At 47.4% G+C, this 19,496-nt stretch overlaps 1 protein-coding gene across 2 annotated transcripts in view; it reads right to left on the bottom strand.

Annotated features, from left to right (window-relative positions):
• hmcn2 (hemicentin 2) overlaps positions 1 to 19,496 on the bottom strand; it is a 47,982-nt gene that overhangs the window by 26,235 nt on the left and 2,251 nt on the right. For both annotated transcript variants that reach the window (XM_046386779.1, XM_046386780.1), the window contains exons 3-23: positions 18,098 to 18,168; positions 17,533 to 17,691; positions 17,075 to 17,197; positions 13,237 to 13,408; positions 13,024 to 13,130; positions 12,827 to 12,947; positions 12,489 to 12,752; positions 12,194 to 12,338; positions 11,636 to 11,757; positions 11,139 to 11,411; positions 10,573 to 10,714; positions 10,148 to 10,275; positions 7,795 to 7,908; positions 7,555 to 7,713; positions 7,274 to 7,468; positions 6,203 to 6,298; positions 5,947 to 6,074; positions 5,712 to 5,856; positions 4,531 to 4,643; positions 2,439 to 2,598; positions 1,870 to 2,029 (exon numbers count right to left, since the gene is read on the bottom strand). In XM_046386779.1, coding sequence (XP_046242735.1) covers positions 1,870 to 2,029; positions 2,439 to 2,598; positions 4,531 to 4,643; positions 5,712 to 5,856; positions 5,947 to 6,074; positions 6,203 to 6,298; positions 7,274 to 7,468; positions 7,555 to 7,713; positions 7,795 to 7,908; positions 10,148 to 10,275; positions 10,573 to 10,714; positions 11,139 to 11,411; positions 11,636 to 11,757; positions 12,194 to 12,338; positions 12,489 to 12,752; positions 12,827 to 12,947; positions 13,024 to 13,130; positions 13,237 to 13,408; positions 17,075 to 17,197; positions 17,533 to 17,691; positions 18,098 to 18,168 — 3,097 coding nt within the window. The remainder of the gene's footprint in view (positions 1 to 1,869; positions 2,030 to 2,438; positions 2,599 to 4,530; positions 4,644 to 5,711; positions 5,857 to 5,946; positions 6,075 to 6,202; positions 6,299 to 7,273; positions 7,469 to 7,554; positions 7,714 to 7,794; positions 7,909 to 10,147; positions 10,276 to 10,572; positions 10,715 to 11,138; positions 11,412 to 11,635; positions 11,758 to 12,193; positions 12,339 to 12,488; positions 12,753 to 12,826; positions 12,948 to 13,023; positions 13,131 to 13,236; positions 13,409 to 17,074; positions 17,198 to 17,532; positions 17,692 to 18,097; positions 18,169 to 19,496) is intronic.

The following is a 19,496-nucleotide window of genomic DNA, read 5'->3' as shown; positions in this document are numbered from 1 at the left end:
TGGAGTCTGGAGCCATGGCTTTGTAATCTCCCCAGTGAGTTGTTACTTTCACAATTACCATTGTCCAAGGCAATTACGGCGTAAAAGGGTCGCCAGAGTTTGACCTGATGACGTTGACACGGGAAAAGTTCAGAGGCTCACAAAAATCAATGCATTTCCTCCTGTTGGGAACAGCTATATGTGCAGCAGCTATTGTGTGTTTGTCACTAAGTGGTCAGGAAAGACAATGAGATGACGTGAAAGTCAGATGGTTGGCCTGCTGGTGGCGCTACATGGAACATCTCCAGCATCAATGTTTGAGCGAACAGCCATGTGAAAGCAAAGTTTATGCCAAACCAGCCATTGCTTTTAGAGATGTTTGTCAGAGACAAACAAGTGGACAGATGGAGCCGATCACATACACCAAAGTCCGCTCCAAAAAACAAGACTTTTAGAAAAAAAGAAAAAAAACATGCAGAAGTTAAATGTAGGTTAAAAAATGTAGGTCAGAGACTCGAAGTGGGTGTGTGGTAACCTGAACTGCACCAGAAGCCATCCAGCTGTATAAATGCATAACATGCACAAATGTAAACACACCTCTGTGATTTATCTTAGATAAGTGCGACTGCTAAGCAACTGGATTACAACAATAACATATTGGCATAAGTAGAGACTGAAGCACAAAGAGCTCTCTATATCAGCTGCACATATGGTGTAACGTCGCTCCCCCACCTCCTCAAACGGCCTCAGGAGAGGCAGCGACGTCTAACGCTGGAACCAAAAGACCGCCTCAGCGGCGGTCAGTCTGTGCCCCGGCTGCAGGGCTGCAGCTCGGCCCGGCCCGGCCCGGCCACGGCGAAGCTCGAGCACACAACACACGAACTGCCCATCCATCACACTCGTGTCAAGTCATCTGTGCACGCAGCCTGACACGAAGACTAACTGGGACAAATTGGCCTCATCAGGATTAGGTCAAGAGTGAACAAATCCACTGACCCTGTGACTTCATCACCCCTCCTGCTAGCACCAACCTATTACATGGCTACAGCAGAAGTCTCAACCGCCCACTGATTTAAGTTGTTTCAACAATTGGCAACGCCCCCCGGTCGTTTCCTCTGACCGGCGGGGAGAAGTCATGAACTCTCACGGTGTGCTTGTTTCTGCAGGTCCTGCATATGCAAAGCACTGGCTGACGTGGGGGTTGTTCACAGAGATGTGTTATTCTCATCAGACAGCACCAGTAAAGAGTCAGCATGTTGTTTTACTGCTGGAGCACCGCAGGGAATCCGAACATCAGGCAGACAGAGCTTGTATCTCTTCCTCTGTCAGTTCGCTTTCCTCCCCTCTTCCTGGCATCCCCCCACTCCACCCCCAGCTTTTCCTTCTTCCTGGCCCCACACACAAGTCATACTGAATGTGAGTCACCGCAGCTTGCAACCCACTCCGTCATTCTTCTATCTCCCCTAAACCATTGGGTCTGGTGTCTGGAACGGAGAGTCTGTCTGTCTGTCATCTATCCAGTCTGTGTCCCAAGTCAGCCAGCCTGTCTGCACCCAGACTGACCACACATGAAAGCCGGGAATCAGCCAACCATGTGGGACCAGATGTTCCTCCTCAGTTTAGCCAACGAGTGAAGCCCCCCCCCCTGACCACCACACACACACACACACACACACACACACATACACACACACTCTGGCAGATCGTTGGTGCCTCTGCCTACCCTGCCCTTCAAAAGGCATCGCTAACTGAGCAGGCAGCTTCGGTCCCTGTAAAAGCTGACTCAGATGTTAGCCAAGTCAGAGCTGAGGCGTGCTGAGAACTTCCGTTACATGATGTTTAACTAGATTTACTGCATCGCTGGCGGAGTGAGCTCAGACTTCCTCTTACCCAGCTGTGACGGGGGGGATGGGGTGCCCGTTTCTGCTCCATGTGACCAGAGGAGAGGGACTCCCCTGGGCCTCACAGGGTAGAACAACCTCGTTCCCCACCTCCGCCGCCATCTTCACTACGTTGTCATGGCCGCTGACGCCCATTATCTTCGGCATGGCTGGAGAACAGGTGTGAGAAGAATAGGAAGAATTAGAGATAAACCGATTACTGACGTCTGTGTTTATTTATCCACACCTCTGTGCCTCAAAAGTGTACTTGATTATAATACTTGGGTAAATTGTACTTTGTTATGTTCCATCACTGGTTAGTCTAAACTTTTAAGATTTTTAGTTTTACTGCTAATGAAAATCAGTTTTTAATAAGCATATCGCTCTCTCTGATTGCTAATAATTGGTATCTGAATCAGTTGACCCATTGTAAGAATACCACATAGGCTCTATGTTCAACCTGCTTTGCATCTCTAAACAGGAAGTCAAACATCACACGGCGTGTCGACAGATTTCAGCCTTTGTTAAGTCAAACACTGCTGTGTTTGGGTGACTGCGGTCAAACGTCTGTTTGCTTACTGTTGACACTGAGCTGGACCTCTCGGCTCGCGTAGCCCACTGGACTGGTGGCGGTGCAGATGTAGACGCCTGCATCGTCAGCGGTGGGGCGGGGGATGTGGAGGTATCCGTCGGGCTCCGACTGACGGGACGAGTGGTCCCCGGGCAGAGGCTGCCTCCCCTGGACGAGCAGCAGGCATAAGAGCAGACAGAACGTACTGTAGATAAAAGCTGTGTGCTGAGCAGCGCAGGGAGACTGGGCTTAGTGTAAGGTTTACAGCCCAACCTTTGATGTCTAATGTAATTACAGAGCTCCCCTTTGACTCTCTCTCCCCCCTCAACATGCACACACAGGAATGCAACCCTCTGCACACACACACACACACACACACTTGCTTTGAACATAAAATTGCTTTTACAGATTCACTTTTATCTGACAAGACAAGAAATTTACTCGACTCTAGAGTACTGTGTGGAAAAAAGCAAGCTAGGAAAATCAGGCTCAGGTGAACAATATGTGGGAAACAACAGCAACGCTGGCCTCACTCAGCACTGCTGACTCTGTAACGATGAAGGTGTTCACTCCGACAGGTTTTTAATCTGTTCGTTTCTCAGCCCAGACGCTTGAATATAACGTCGGCACAGAATGTCTCTGAAAACCACATTTCATACACGTTAACATGTCCACAATCAGGGCTGCAACTGATGACTACTTTCATTATTCCGATGATTATTTTCACGATCAATCGGGTGATGGTTTGGGTTGAACAATGCTCATCATAAAGTCTTCTTTTGTCCAAGCAACCCGAAGACTCTTCATTAACTGTCAGAAATCACACGAAAAACAGCAAATCCTAATGTTTAAGAAGCTGGAAACAACTGAAACACTGAACTGATCAAAACAGCCATCAACTAAATGATTAATCAACTAATCGTTGCACTTCTATCCACAACGCGCACACCACTTCAGCCGAGTCGTTGGGACATTGTGACGTCTTTGTGGAAACAGAACCAGACATCTCTTCTATCCCTGAGTAGTTTTTGTGCCTAAACCTAACGAGACCTTAAGAACAGCGTTGTCACAACATAAAATTGGCTCTCCCACATGAGTCTCATGACATTGAGACATCAGGAAATGTACAGTTTCAACGACTGGGCCGTCATCCCTTTAATGTTAGGATCGCTGCTTTTGATGACTGCGTTTGATAAATCCACCCCGCACTCTTCTGTAATTGACCCTTTGATATTACAGCTACGTGCAGGAAAGTCAGCCATTGTGATGTTATTACACTGCAGTCGGTGTCACAGGCAGCACAGCAGAGGTGTAGCGCTGCGTGACACGTGTTGATAACGTCTGGGCGGGTGAAGCCTGCCGGCTGGCTGCACACAACCTTTGAGGTTTTCTTCCCGTGATATGATTCTCATACTGGAAGGTGCTGCAGGAGAGGTTTTAAATAGATTCCTGAGGTACAATAACGTCCTGAGCGATTTCTCACTGTCAAGCAGCAATATGCAATAGTTGCCATGGTTACATCCTCCCTGGTCAGGCTAATCAAATCTTGATTGCAGTGCAAACTGTTGGTGGTGTTTTGGAGTGTTCTGACGAATCACAGAGAGATAAGACACACAAAGAAACAATTCTATTGATTTAAATTTGATGAAAATAAGCGATCACTGAGGAGAGTGTAATACACCAAGAACGTTTGTGTAAGATAAAACCGAATCTTTAATTAGAGCCCCAACACAAGTTAAAGTAGTCAAGAGAATGCATTACTGTTACAATCACTCTCATAATGCTCGTACTGATTGTATTAATAGCCTGCTGATGACTAGTTTGGCTCAAAATTGTGCTCAACACAGAAAAGAAGAAGAAAAATCAGTGTTGCAGCACTGGGTGTTGGTCTTCTGTTGGACTCTAACTCGCTTCTTTACATCTACAGTCTCCATGATGATTAATTTTAAGACCAATGATTGCCAAGTATGATTCTTACTAGATAATGTGGGAATGAGAACTACCCAATTAATCATGCACCGGATGCATGATGGGTTTATGGGATGCAGCCAAAGCAATCACGATGAAAAGTGGATTTCGACTGTGAGTGTGACATCCTACCTTGGACCAGACAACGTTTGGCTTGGGAACTCCGCTGGCCTCGCATGACAGTGTGATGGCTACGCCCTCGTTGGCTATGTAGTGGTAGGGACCAGCGCTGATCTCAGGGGGCACTGTGGAAGAAGTAGGTCACAAAACACAGCTGTCTGACTGGCCATAAAGAATCCCAGAGCATTATCACTGGCCTTAGCCTGCCGGCACCGCGAGCGCTCGAGGCATTTCTTCATTACCAACCGATGATGAACCGTAATCTGGCCTGTCTGTCATTACGCACCCATGAACAAAATGAGCCTTTCATCAGAGTGTGCAGTAAACGAACCCTCTCACTATGATGACAGCAGGGGGTCAAATCACTGAAATATTGTAGTTTTCTCCACTGACTCAGCACATTGTTGACCTGACTGTAAAATATGGTCCAAACCTGCCAATTTACCTGTGCTAAGGATTTAAAGAAACAGTTGGACATTTTGGGAAACTGACTTGATTGCTGAAAGTTAGATGGGAGGATTGGTGCCACTCTCATTTTAGTTTCCTAAAGCTGAGAAGACAGCTAGCCTAGCTTAGCATTGAGAATGAAAGCAGGGGGAACCAATGAGCCTGCTCTGATCTAAATAGTAAACAACAAATATCAACCACTTGGGGAAGTCAATGCTTTTTATCTAAGTGTAAATGTTACCATGCTAAGCTGCTCACTTTATGCTAACATGTTATGCTAAGTAGAAGGTTGTCCACCATCTTATTTTAGCATTTTAGCATGCTAACATGGCTAAAACATCCAAACACCAGCACCTCTACAGCTCACATGTACATCTAACTCATTTGTTTAGTCTGTATGCAAACATGACTGTAAAAATGATAGATTGTGGTTTTACAGTGAGTTATGTACTTCTTTGATTTCTTGGGGTATCCATCAGGTTGTTCATTTCTCCTGCTTAAGGTTTCATGCCAGGCTAAGCTAATCATCTACTGGTTCTAGCTTCCTACCGAAGGTGAAGTATTGATCTTGGGGTGAGCGGTCTGACAGTTTTGGTTCATGATTAATCTCGAAGGGGTCCACAGTTTCTGATTTTAGGGTTTTGACCAATTCGACCACCCCTGCCTTGATCATTTCATCAAACTCTTGGCAAGAAAGCAAACAAGCTATCAAAATGTCTGACTGTTCCTTTAATGTGCATTCTTACTGTGGACCTCCAGGCTGACTGTGATGTTCATGGAGCCTGCAACATTCACTGCTGTGCACACATATGTCCCAGCATCCTCCAGGGCAGCTCTTTCGATGTGCAAACTGCCATCACTCCTCAGGAACGTCCTCCCATTCGTCCGAACCTGCGCAGAAGAGAAACAACCGGCGTCACCTTCAGATTATCTGTGTGACATACTGTAGGGATCTTAAAGTTAAACATTAGTCAGTCTTACAGGTTTTCCGTTCTGGGACCAGTGTCTTTCTGGAAGTGGTATTCCATCCATCAGCATGCAGGGGATGCTCAGGGACTGACCAATGCCAGTCGTGAGGACCGGGGCGCCCTGGGCCAAGAGAGGGGGCTCTGCAGGAAAAGGAAACGTAAAGGTATAATTACTTAAACAAGAGCAGGAAAGTATTTTAAGGAGTTGCTGTCATTGTCTCTAAAATATATGGCGGTGCAGAGAGATTACAGAGTTTAGACAAGCCTACCCAGTCCAGTGACACTGACTCTGGCCTCAGCTTTGATGGTTCCAAACTGGTTCTTGGCCTCGCAGATGTACAGCCCGTCATCATCCAGCCAGACACCTGTAGTCAAACACACAACACATAGAAACACAATCTATACGTCGGACAGCATCTCTGCACATGGTGAAAAAGAAAACAATTTATCTGGAAAAATAAGTCCATGCTAATAGCAGTTAAGTCCTCCACTCAATAACAAGTGGTATTATTGGTGGGACTGCGCTGTAATTAAGAGTTAAAAATAGAAAATAACAGGATTAATGGGTTTGGCTCAGCTGCCAGCCTGCTGACACACATGTCCTGCTTGGTAAATTCGCCGGAGATCACATGTTGGAAGATCAACGTATGATTCACTTCTGGTGTTTAGACAGTCAGGCCGATGTTTAAGGAGGTGATGACGAGACATTAAGCATTCGTGTAAAAACTGAGCAGCAGCAGGATCAGGGATGGTGGGGTTTGTGTGAGATGCAAAGTCGATGAAGACGTTTTTTAAAACAATGGCAGGTAAAAAAAAAAAAATACTAAAATAAAATAAAGCAACAGATTGAGCTACTTTGGTCATACGGCGTCCACAGATGGAAAGCAGCCCACGCAAATACGTCAGTTTATGTCCAATATAGTGTTACGCACAGTGCAAACATTTATTCTCAGGAGCATCATTTTGGGTGACCAAGATTAGTCATATTGGAGGCAGAAAGGCCTCCAGAGTTCACCTTTTACGTTCAGTCTTAAAATGAAGGAGAAATAAGTGGACAGAGGAACACATACAGAACGATTAATAAAACGATGTGTCACTTTTTAGGAAGGTCTTTCACAGAGCGGAGGAAGTGCATTCAGCAGGACGGACACTTAAGAGTTGGAGAGCCACCTATACACTCCCTTCGGAAAACGTTAGCTTAATTTAATATGAAAGGCTGCACCTCCTCTATATATAATCGCTCTGAAAATTTCAGTCATGCCAGTCAGTGCGAGGCAGCCGTGAAGCCTCCTCTGCACACCAAAGCTCTGCGCTGTGATAGTGTTTCATGGTTAACTCACTCTGGATTAGAAGATGTCCGTTCTCCAGCTGCACTGTTCTACTGTGTCTGTCTGTCCTTGTAAGAATCTGCCTGCCGTCCTGCCGGTGCCAAGTCACTGTGGGCTGCGGGGAACCTCGGGCAACGCAGGGGAGGGTGATGTTCTCCCCCACGTTAGCTGTCACGTCAGCCGGCGCCTCAGAGAACAATGGGCCCGCTGTGGAGGGAACAGTGAATTTTCCTCTGTGTAAAGTTTGAGAGTAAAAAGCAGCTTTGTTTGGACAGACTGGAGTGTGGTCTCACCTCCAACCACCAGCCTGACGGTGCCAGACGAGGTTCCAGCAGAGCTGCTGGCCACGCAGCTGTACTGACCGGCGTCGACCTCCTGCACGCCTCGAATGTGCAGGATGCCGCGGTGTACGTCCTGCTCGACGAAAGGAGCGGAGCCCACCTCAAACTCACCTGGGGAGACGCATAAAACAAACCCGTCGGTCTCTTTTCACGACCACTTTCACGTACACGCTGGTTTTGACCTGGACTTACCTTTGAACCAGTGCACAAGAGGAGGGGGGACGCCTGTGGCCTGACACTCCAGAGTCGCATCCCCACCAACAGACACATGTACAGCCTGCTGTGCCACTGTTATTCTAGGCGCCTCTGCGGGAAAGAAAATAATGAATTTGTATTTATTTTACCAGATTTGCATGTACTGCTACTATACACGGAAAGAATTCTGCCCGTCCTGGGAGAAGCATCCCTCTTCTGTGGCTCTTCACGAGTTTTCTTCCACTGTTTCCACTGTTAAAAGAGTTTTTCCTTACTCGGATAGAGGATCTAAGGACAGAGGGTGTCTTATAGACTCTAAAGCCCACTGAGCCATTGTGATCTGTGATTGTAGTGTATGTACAGAGTCTGCCAAAATAATGTGTACACACATCAGGAAATGAAAAACATGCATAAATATTTAATTTGTATAAGTACTTCTATAGATGTAGATACCTCTTTTGAAGTTTGATCAAATTACGATAACACTGTGTACCGCTGTACGATGTTTTCCCAACAGATGGCGTTACCCTTTTGTCCTGATGCGTGTATACATTAGTTTGGCTGACTGTATATAAAAGTGGCCAGTAAATGCTGCAGGACAGACCTGAGGCCAATAGAAAAACTGAGCTTGCATTTCTCACACATTCTGTGCCAACAGAGCAGGGAAAGATGCTTTTGGAAGAGGCAGACAGCTGAGCTGAAAGGATGAGATGATCCATCTTACAAGGCTCTCGCTGCCTCGACAGATCAATGTTGTTAAAAATGACATTCGGAGACCAAAGTGCGTATAATACCAGCACGCCCCAGGAAGAGGCTGCCACAGTCCATCAGCGTCGAGCTTCCTGTCAAACACTAACTGACATGTCATGACGGAAAGGCCTACAACTGTCAGCGCCCACAAAACAAGGAGAGAAAAATCCAACCGCGTCAGGCAGGGCAGCATGTGGCCACACTCGCCTTGTGCTCTGCTCACAGTTGGTGCGCAGTTCAGGCAGGATGGCAAAACAAACGCCACTGAGGAGTAACCGACAAAACTGACAGAAAAGGTGCCGCCTTTGAGGTTTCTATATGATCTCTCTCCCTCTCCCTCTCTCTCTCTCTCTTTGGTCTTGACCTGCTCTAATTGGGAAGTGTCATGAGATAACTTTTGTTGTGAATTGGCGCTATATAAATAAACTGAATTGAACTGAAGACCTGCACGACATGAGGAGACTCGGTGATGACTATACGACTTGACTCTACATTGGCTCTTGTCTCCTGCTAGCAAACCTCACACCCGCCGCTGATTTGATATCAATAAATCTGAGGGTTGCCGTTGGTTAGCCGTGACATCATCTGATGCATTTAAGTAAAATGATTTTTCTTATTTACTGCATTTCAGGGAGTCTTTTGCCATGTGTTTCTGTCAGCACTAATAGGAATTATCTTGGGAAGACAAAACTGTCCAATATTTGAGCAAAGTCGTTTACATTATATTGGCAGTCATATTGGAGTGTGACTCGCCTTCACAGAGGCTATGTCTCCAAGACAACCAATTTAGGCACACTATGCAGGCATGTGATTGGCTGAAAGGGAGGAGGTTGAAATGCTTTTGTAAAATTTGATGTGCTGATGTGTTATTTATATGACATTATTTTATTTTATATGACATTATTTTATTTTATATGACATTATTTTATTTTATATGACATTATTTTATTTTATATGACATTATTTTATTTTATATGACAGCGCCACTCAGCTTTGCTTCTTTGGCATATTGCAACAAAAAATGTAATTTTGTCTATACGAACACAAGAAGGAGAAGGAACATCAGGAGCTGTTTTTTTTACCACCACAAACAGCATTTAAACTGGAAAAATGTCATCTTATATTAATTATCTACTTTAGCCAGCTTTAACTGTCAAGCTAACGCTGGCTTCTGCCATCTGAAGGCTTGCAGTCAGGTTGCTGGTAATAGATCAAAATATTACAGTATTATCAGTGCTGAAACCCCATGAAAAAGTCATCAAACATGAATTATTGTGAGGAAACATCGTCAGGGTTTCAAGTGAGAACCTAATAATGAATTGGGCATAATCTTAGGATGTTCAGCAAATATTAACCTTTCAAAGTCAACATATTTCTGCTCTTCCCTCAGAACAAGCTGGACTCATAGGATCCCGTTCACTCATTATTTAAAATTGTCTCCATGTGATTTTTACCAGCCCCCTCAGTCTGAATATTACTGCCAACAGAAATGAGTATTCATAACAGAAAGTTCTTAAAAATCCAAAAGAATTATTACAGCAACAGCATGTGTTCACATCGGCGTCCTCAGCCTGAAATCTGTGTCATAATCTTCACTTACCTGCAAAAGTAAGCGACACAGACTGAGAGGCCATCCCAGCCTCATTGGTTGCCAAACATGTGTAGTTCCCAGCATCCTCTGGGAGGGCCCCTCTTATGATCAGAACTCCATGCTGGTTCAGACTCAACCTGTATCGTGCAATCAACGGAATTCACGTTTGTTGACTCTGTGATTACAAGGCCAGATGTAAAAGTCATCTTTCTGCTGTTCCTGAGTATCACGAGAGAAGTTTTTCTTTGAATATGTGCTTTACGCAGACATATAAAGTACTTGCGGTTTGGAAGCAGGATTTTTACATCAGAAGATGTAAATCTATGCAATGATGCAAACAAGATGTGGCAAACATACATGTAGTTAAAGTGGAATGTAATGACTCTCGGAGACCTCCGTGGCGGAGGTGTTGAGTGGGCTGAGAGTTCCTTTACCTCGGCCGATTAGTGAGGAACATGTTTCCATGGCTCCAGAAGAGCTGTGGGGGGGGGGAGCCGGACGCGGAGCAGACGAGGCGGATCTCAGCCCCCCGGGAGAAAACCTGGCTCTGGGGCTGAACTACCACAGAAGGAGCCTCTGCAATTGGAGTCAGACATGCAAAATGCTGACGATGACTCAGGGCCTCAGCACTGCCGCATGATGTCATTTATTACTTCTCAATCACAAGTTTAACAACAGTAAACTCCCGATGATGTGGGCTACGATGCGATCACCGTGTCTGACTTCATGACTGGGGAATCGCAGTGAGGAAAAGGTTCACATTTGTTTGGCTGTTTTCTGAAGTTCATTACAAACATCTGAGTGACAACAGAGCTTTTCAACAAGCATCAAGTCTAGCTGATGAGAAACATTTTCTGACGAGGGAGGGGCTCGATGTGACTGCGAGGAGGCTACACCGGTAATGGAAAACAGATGACAGGGGCCTGAGAGCAGCCGTGAGGCCCTGGTGTGTTAAGTATTTAAGCAGATGACCCGCGGGGTCTCTTGCTTGCTACCGTACCTGGAACAAGAAGCCACACGGTGATTTTGCCGTCTCCGTGGGCGTTGGTGGCCACACAGCGGTACTCCCCGGCGTCCTGAGTCCGCACCTCGCTGATCTGCAGGGACGAGTCGGGCAGCACCTTCACCCTCCCTGCGCGGGCCCGGATGGTACGACCCGCTCGGTGCCAGGTCAAGTTGTGGCGCACGGAGCCTTCAACCTGACAGGACAGAACGGCCACGCCTCCCACAGAGGAAGTCACGTTCACAGCCGGCTTCAGGACCGGAGGAGGCTCTGTTAACCAAAACATCAAACTGCCGTTATCAGCGGAGAACAAACAGTGCAGAAATAGTTTAGTTTTATATAAATGTTTGTGCTGGCTTGCTTTTTATCATGTTGATGTTTCAGAAATAAAAAAGGCTGGAGCTGAGTTCAAAGCCTTTCTGTGACTGTGATGCATGCAGGCAAAGCATCTGATGAGGTGTGTGTGTGTGTGTGTGTGTGTGAGGGGGACATACCTCTAACAGTCAGCCGTGTCAAGGCTCGTCCCTGTCCTGCACTGCTCTGTGCTATGCACTCATAGAGGTCTTCGTCCTCAGCGGACACCTGGACGATCTCCCATGATGCAATGGCAGAATTCCTGATAGAAAGACACGCTCGGCTGATTGGCTGGTTCACGGCAACAGCAATAGAAGATCCTATTTGATGTCACATTAAGTTAGTTTCTGTGGCACACACGCTCTGGGCATAGTTTTCACCACAAGTCAGCTTTACTTCATGAATGTAATTCAAAGCAGAGCGTGATGGAAGAATAGGGCCTTTGTTAATTTTTCAAGATGACACAATCGAATGTGTAATGTTCACAAAAGTGACTGTTTAAAGCCGTTTCCCGACAGATGAACCAATAAAAGGCAAGCATCGCTAATGCTTTACAGACATACTCACTGGACAAAGTAGTGCGTGACCTAATCAGTGTTTTGTGTTTTGTTTGGTTTAGCAGTTAACGGGCGCGTGAAGCCGCAACATCCGAAAGGAAGGCGACCAAATGTGAAAGAGCAACAAGGGGAAAGTCTCACTGAAAGAGCTTCTCCTCTCCAAGTGTAATCCCATTCCTGGTGAATCTTAGCCTGTAGGGAATGTCACTGTCCACCGAGCAGCCAATCACAGCGGGCTGCATGTAGAAGCCCTTCACCACGTCAGGCATGCTCACAACTGGGGGATCTACACAAGGGAGGAAACAGAGGTTAAGGGTCACCAGAGAGATTGATGAGGTGTGAGAAACGCTTTGGCTTTGGTGATGTGTGTCAGCAGGAAGGTGTGTGTGTGTGTGTGTGTGTGTGTGTGTTTGGGGAGGGGGGGGGTTGTCTTTGCCTGGAACGATGTTGGTGTAGGAGACACTGGACAGCCTCTGGAAGCGGTAGCCCTCCGCGTCTTTGCCCGTCACCTTGATGAAGAAGCTCTGCGAGGGGGTGCGGAACTCCGGGAGACTCCACAGGCCCTGCTGACCGAGGTCAGAGGGCAGAGGGACGGGGATCGTGCGCAAGGAGCGGCCTGAACCGGACACGAGCTCCACGTGGCTCAGCTGACCCGGAGGCTTCAGGCCTGTGCATTTCAGCAAAATGTGGGCTGGAAGTCCTGAGAGACAAAGAAAGATCATTACGAGGTCACCACCTGCACGTGTTCTTAGTCAAATGAGAGCCGAGCAGCACCTTTTATTGGCCTCTCTCTTGTGTGGTTGAACTCTGAAACGGGTACACTGGAAAAGCCCGCCCGGAAGTCTAGATTGCTGACTCCTGTGACCCTTAGAGTATGGCGCCCACTGCAGCTCACCTTAAGAAGCAAAGTATCCAGTTAGCCCATTGCCATAAAGTATTCGAAGGAGCATGCATATTCACCAGAGTGGTACCTTCAGTTTCCAAGCACCAGGTCTGGGAAACTTCAGGTTGACGACACGAGCAGAGTTGGGAATGTTCAGCAGCTCTTTCAGGCCCTGCTCTACACCAACTACACGACCTAAGAAAGAGCACAAGAACAATAACTGCTAATGCAAAATATGTCTTGTTTGGCGAGACAGAAAATATTGTTAATCAATATATCAAAACGCCATCACTGTGCCTACCGAAGGGATCGCTGAGCTCGATCTGCGGTGCTGGTCCACTGAGTGACACGGTGACCTCTCGAAGGCTGGGGTCAAAGGGCACTTCCCACTTGTTCTCCTGTGCGGCGTCATGGTTGGAGGACAGCAGGTGGACCTTCATGGCTTGAACTGTCTCCTCTACCCACTTCAAAACCTGGCGGAAGGAGGAAAACGCCATCATAGAGCCGTAACAGAGCTGCACGTCATGCTGGGGGGACACGCGTTCATCACTGAACGAGGCTGGGACACGTCAAACTGTCAACTTAGAAAGACAGGACGAGGACAGGACGAGGACAGGAAGGACACGACTGTGGCCTTTTTCCTGAAAGCCCCCGACGACCCCTTCCGTGCCCGAGCAGCAGGCTGCTCTTTGTCTTCGCACTATTCTTTGCTCACAAAACGTATTCCTAAGAGGGATTTTGCCTAAACAAAGGAAGAGTGAAACAGCTCAACTGTCAAACTGATAACATACAGTTTTCTGCACTCTCAAGCATGTATTCCCAGAAGAGCGTCTCTCAGTGTGGAAGTCTGTCAGGCAGCAGTCCCCCTCCTGCAGCACAGCTTTCATGAATCATAAGGCTTGTTCCTCAGAATAGAAAGCAGTGGATGTTGGAGGGGGAGGGGGTCCTTTTGTTTTAGAAATACAGTGATATGCCACAGTATCAACCCGACTAAAATGTCGGATCATTTACGGACAGGAACAGCTGGTCGTCTTCTCGTTTTTCTACTGAATCGGTTAAGCCTGAGAGGCCAGATGAGGTCAGACGGTTACACACCAGGACTGCAAGAGGCTCACTTCTGAAATGAGTCATCCACCACTCGCAGCAAAGATTAGCCAGAGTCTGACATAACGGGTGACAGTTTGATTATATTTAATGGAAAACAACAATCCTCACTTGGACGCTAATGTCCCTCGCTGTCAATATAGAATTTCAGTTTTGACAGGTGCTTGACCTTCTTTGTGTAATCATTATCACAATACTGAGTAAAAACACAGTTTTCCTTTTGTTTGCTCTGAAATGAAAACAGAAGCAGAACAGCCCTCTGATATTTTGAAGAGTCTCATTTCAGTGGCCACAATGGAACAGCATTTCATCTTCCAAATGCCTAACAAGCAACCGCTGTCTAGTGTTTGCCTTGACCTCATACGCAGAGGAATTATGGCTGACATGTAATGAAACAAGCTGAAAACTTCAGCGAGCTCTTGGAGACGGAGCCAACGGCAACACGCTTTAAGACGTCCACGAAAACGAGCACAAAACTGAAACAAGGAAAGCCTTTGATAATTCAATTATCAGGCCTCCACTTTTTGTCCATCATGTCCGCTGGGTGCTGACAGCAGCTGGTTCCTCTCGTCGTTTTTACAACTGGAAACAGCTGTAATGTCTGCCACATGTGCAGCCCTCACCAGCGGAGCAGGAAACTGCTAAGAAGTGACCTACATCTGCCCCAGGATAGACTCTATTTCTTATTCAAGAGCGCACAGAGGAGTAGGCATTACTCAGCCCTCGGACCTCAGATAAAAGGATGTGCGGGGCAAAGACGGGACGACTTGCTGTCCGGGGCCACGGCAGGTCTGGAGGAGCCCGCTGAGTTCTGCAGCCACTCCCTGTTCCAACCGCTGGGAATGCAGAGGATCTAAAGTCCTGTGAAACCTCATCTGGCGTGTCTCAGTTGAAGGGGGCTGTTACAGGAAGGACCCCCCTCTGCTATTCATAGAAGCATGACAGATGGGCCAGATAGGAAGGCCTAGCTAAGGCTGGGGCCATTTCCCCGCGCTCGTTCAGGTACGATACCTGCAAAAGAAGTACGTGACCGTGCTCCTGCTGAGCACAACAGCTTGACTCCAGACCACCCAGTGGGCAGGGGTCAGCTGGGTCCGTGCCCACGTTTAAACACCACCGCTGCCGACACTTGCAGGTTGATGTTCCGCTACAAATCACGGTTATGAGAGCGGATCGGTCCCAGATGGAGCCCCTGCGCCCTCTCAGTGGGAGTTTCGACACACCTGTCACAAGCAGCTACAACATAGATGGTGCCTTTGTTTAGCGCAGCCAGGAATACGAGGTAAAATGTTACCTGGGTTTCATTTTATGCCTGACGGCCATTACCAGCCCCTTAACTGCATCCACATAATGAGGAAAACACAAGGGCAGTGTTATAAATGACTCTTCAAGGCACTCGAGTTGAGTGCATGTGCAGCTTCCTCAGCAGAAACACACCAGTGGCTAAATCCCACGTTGCAAAACTGCATCTTCATTACACGCTTCTTTCAAAGCCGGTTTCCATCTGCATCAAGCATCGCAGCCCTCATCTTTGATCAGTTCTTCAGGATTACGGTCCAAGTTTGACAGCACATTAGAGGGGCTCTCTTGTCCACACCGTTGTTAGACGCCGTCACATTTACAGAGTGCAAAGATATGTCGAGCTGACAATGAGCTGTTGTGCGAGCGCTTGGAGCCGACTCCACTGGGCAGCTGTGTTGGAAGGAGGGAAGCCATGACAGATCATATCCTGGGATTAGAGGGCGAAATAAGCGGTCTGTTTTCCCTTCACACTCCCCCCACTGGGGATCACAAAAAGATTTTGTATATTTGATTTGGCCACACTTTATTTACGTGCTATTAAGAGGGAATATTTTAGTTAGATTTATAGTACTTCTGAGGTTTTTCGGGATTAAAGGATTTGCATTCATTTGGTAAAAGCACACCACCCGTGTGCTGCAGTCACACAGGCCTGAAAACGACTGACATGCAGTGATTCAATGTGGATCCAAGAAAAACGTGTTTGTGAGTATGCACATGTTTACTCATAGCAGGACACTGAGAACATGTCAACGTACTTCAGGAGCTACTTGAGCACAAAGCCGTGTGGGGTTGAGGTGTGAGGGCTAGACTGAATCAGGTCTCCCTTAATACTGCAGCACAAAAATGACATTCAGACACTCCTTAAACAGCTGGCAGGATTATGGAGTGATAATGAACCGAGCCGCCCCACACACACAGGCGCTGCATGTTTAGCTACATGCAAGCATGACCTGACAGGAAACAGACCCACGAAACACATCTGAGTTCAGAGGTTCAGTGGGCCACCAGTGCACAGAGTCTGCTGGCCCCAGTTCAGCGCTGCCCAGCCAGCTCCTGGGCTGGATACCAGTGTCTCTTCCAGAGGAAACTCTGGCTTCTTTTACGTCTGCCGGGGAAGTGAGCCCTGCTGTCTTTGGCTTCTCGGACAGGGCTTCTGTTACAGGCTGCTTCCGATATAAAAGAGTCACTCAGCCGTATCGTATAACCAGGAAGTTTAATATCAGCTTTGGAATCACTTGATTACTCCGAATGAAATCGCTGTCATTACATCAGTGGGTCAAACAGGGTTTGTTTCTCTCCTGCTTTTAGCTGGTATATCCGTATACTCGGTATCCGTATGCTCCGTATACTCAACTGAATACTACTTTAAGAAATTACTTCTAATGTAGAACAGCTGCCACAGTGAGTTAAAAAAATGAGTTGCCAGCTATTTTTAGAATCAGTTAATTGTTTCTGTCAAGCAAAAATGTCGAACATTTGCAGGTTCCAGCTGCTTTTATTTTGTCATTTATGACAGTAAATGAAGAGTCTTTGGGTTTTGGACTGTTGGGCTGGACCAAAGAACCAATCTGAGGACATCACTTTGGGTTCTGGGAAATTATGACAAGCATATTTCTTCAGAATCGCTAAATGGCTAATCGTGAAAATGATCGCTAGTGGCAACAGTGTCTCGTGTGTTTGCGTTTCATGAGGGTGTGGTCATCGCAGCGCAGTGTACTCTGTCCCGCTCTCACCTCGTTCACCTGCTGCTTGTCCAGGTGAAAGATCTGCCCGGAGGAGGTGGCGGCGATCTCCTCGTAAGCCCTGTAGCCAGGCTGCGAGCGGTCTCCACAGTCCCCGGTCAGCACAAAAACCACCTGGGAACGATGAGGGCAGGGAGAGTTAAGAGGATTACTACTGTTCAGTTTGCTTTCTACAGACTCGCTTTTAGTTGGCTGCGAAGTGACGCTAATGCTCATTGTCATGCTTCACGTGGAGGCCGAGACCGAGTAACTTTGGAGAAGCTTTCCCCCGGCTAAACTGAGCATCGGGGGAAACTCCACTGGAATGTTGATCTTCTCACAGCGAGCCGCCGTGGTTCCTTTTGTGATTACAGCATGTGATAAATGCAAAGATGCTCAAAGCTCTGTGGTATTTAAAGCTTTAAATGTCACACAAAAACAGCAACCTCTTCCTCCTTCTAGGGCCGTACCTGGGACTGGCGGAGCTGCACCAGCTGCAGAACATCTCTCTTCAGGCGGTAGTCTTTGGCTCTGGCGTCAGTGAAGACGTAGATGAAGGATCCAGGCAGCGAAACCTCCAAGGCCTTCTTTATGGCTCCTATACTCATCTCAGGGCAGTCGCCCCCACCCTGAGTGACAGAATCACACTTGGTCAAATACTCCTGCAACTCTAAATGTCTGAATTTTCCCCCTGCAGTCAAAGTGTTCCCTCTTTGTTTGAGTTTCAGTTTCAGAGTCTGACACTATGAGGCTGCTGGAATGAAAAGGTGACTTTATAAAGCACCACCACCAGTGGCTTACGGTGGCTAATGTTAGCATCCATGTTGCTGTGCAGCTGATATTCCTGGAGTGAGTTTGCCGACTTTGTGATTCTTGTCTAACTGTGTAACAGTTCCGCCACTATCACGTTATTGTCTCTCGTGGCCACAGTAGCTGCTGTTTGGTTAAAAGCCAGCGTAGGCTCACAGATTAGTGTGGGACGGTTCAGTGGCCCCAGTCTTACAGAACAATCGTTTCAGGTGTTCAGGTTCCCACCTGGACAAACAGCTCCTGCAGGTCCTGCTGGAACTTCTTCGGGTCGGTGGTGATGGACACAGGGCCGATATCTGTGAGGTCGGAGATGCACATCATCACTTTTAAAGTGAACAAAATCAAATCAAGTGAGCTGAAGATGAGATGTTCACATTGTCCTGCTCTGCCTAAAAATATTCATCTCAAATGAATAAGGGCTTAGATCTAACTTGTCTGGATTTTCCTCCACAACAACATAAGAACAAAGGACTTAGCTGTTCACTCTCAGCAGTGCTGCGTCTGTAAACAAAGCATCTACAGCATCAAAATTCCTTGTAAGCCGCAGCCTAATTTATCAGGACCAGAGTGATGCCCTGTAGCTTTTGGACACAACATGAATATCAATCACACGGCACACAGCACAAGAGGGACTGGATCAGCGCTCTGACAAAACAGCAATGTTCAGGTTTTATTTTACACAAATCTCTACAATCTGGACAGATTGGATGACGGCAGCCGTAGTCAGCGTTTTCTGCCGGGCGACTTCGTCATGTCTCGAGCAGCAGCCGAGCCCAGCGTGATGGATACGAGCCTGTCAGGGCCTGGCACCTATGTGGACGCCAATCGATGGAGCAGTAAACACTAGCCGATAGCTGGAGAACGCTGTAAACACAACACACAAGCCTTTCCATTCTGAATCACTACAGAGGGAGCAGACCCTCATCAGGTAGGGTGGAGTCTCGTGTCAAACAGCGTTTTGAAGTGTCATTGTGGGACCGAGCTCGCAGACGAGTGTCAAGCTCATGACATTTCTGACTCATTCTGTGTTTTTCTCCAGCAGTGGAGGCTTTCAAGTCCTCGTGAAACCCTGACAGCACCGTCACGCCTCTTTGTCAGCCACGGCGGCTTCTTTGCAAAAGTTTACAAGACCCCCCCCCCCCCTCCCTCCCTCAGGGCAGGGCACATTAAACACAGACAAAATGTGTGGTGTTAGTGCAGCCCACCACCACCACCCCCTCCCAACCCCACCCCCTCTGGCTGGCTAAACTGGGGGCTACGAAGGTTTTCCGGAGGCTTGGATGCAGTAGAGGGAGGGGAGGGGTGGGGTGTGGGGTGTGTGTGGGGGGGTGATTGGGGGTAATTACACACAAGCAGACAGCATATGCTTCTCATCAGTGCTCAAACACCCTCCCCCATTAGAGAACTCTTATTTTCAAGCTGTAGTAGCTTTCCCATATAAGAGGATAGATGCAGGAGGGGGGCTGTGGGGGGGTCATACCTGTCTCACACACTAAAAGCTCACATATTCCTGCTTGATGTCTCGTATCAGCTTGAGTTCAGTGTGCCGCTCGGCGGGTCAACTTCTGCGAGCTCCAACATGTGCTGCAGGCTGTGAGATGTGCTGCAGTTTGCTGCTCCTGCG

This window comes from Scatophagus argus, chromosome 4, assembly GCF_020382885.2.
Source record: "Scatophagus argus isolate fScaArg1 chromosome 4, fScaArg1.pri, whole genome shotgun sequence".
NCBI lineage: Eukaryota > Metazoa > Chordata > Actinopteri > Scatophagidae > Scatophagus > Scatophagus argus.
This window is presented reverse-complemented; position numbering and strand designations above follow the sequence as displayed.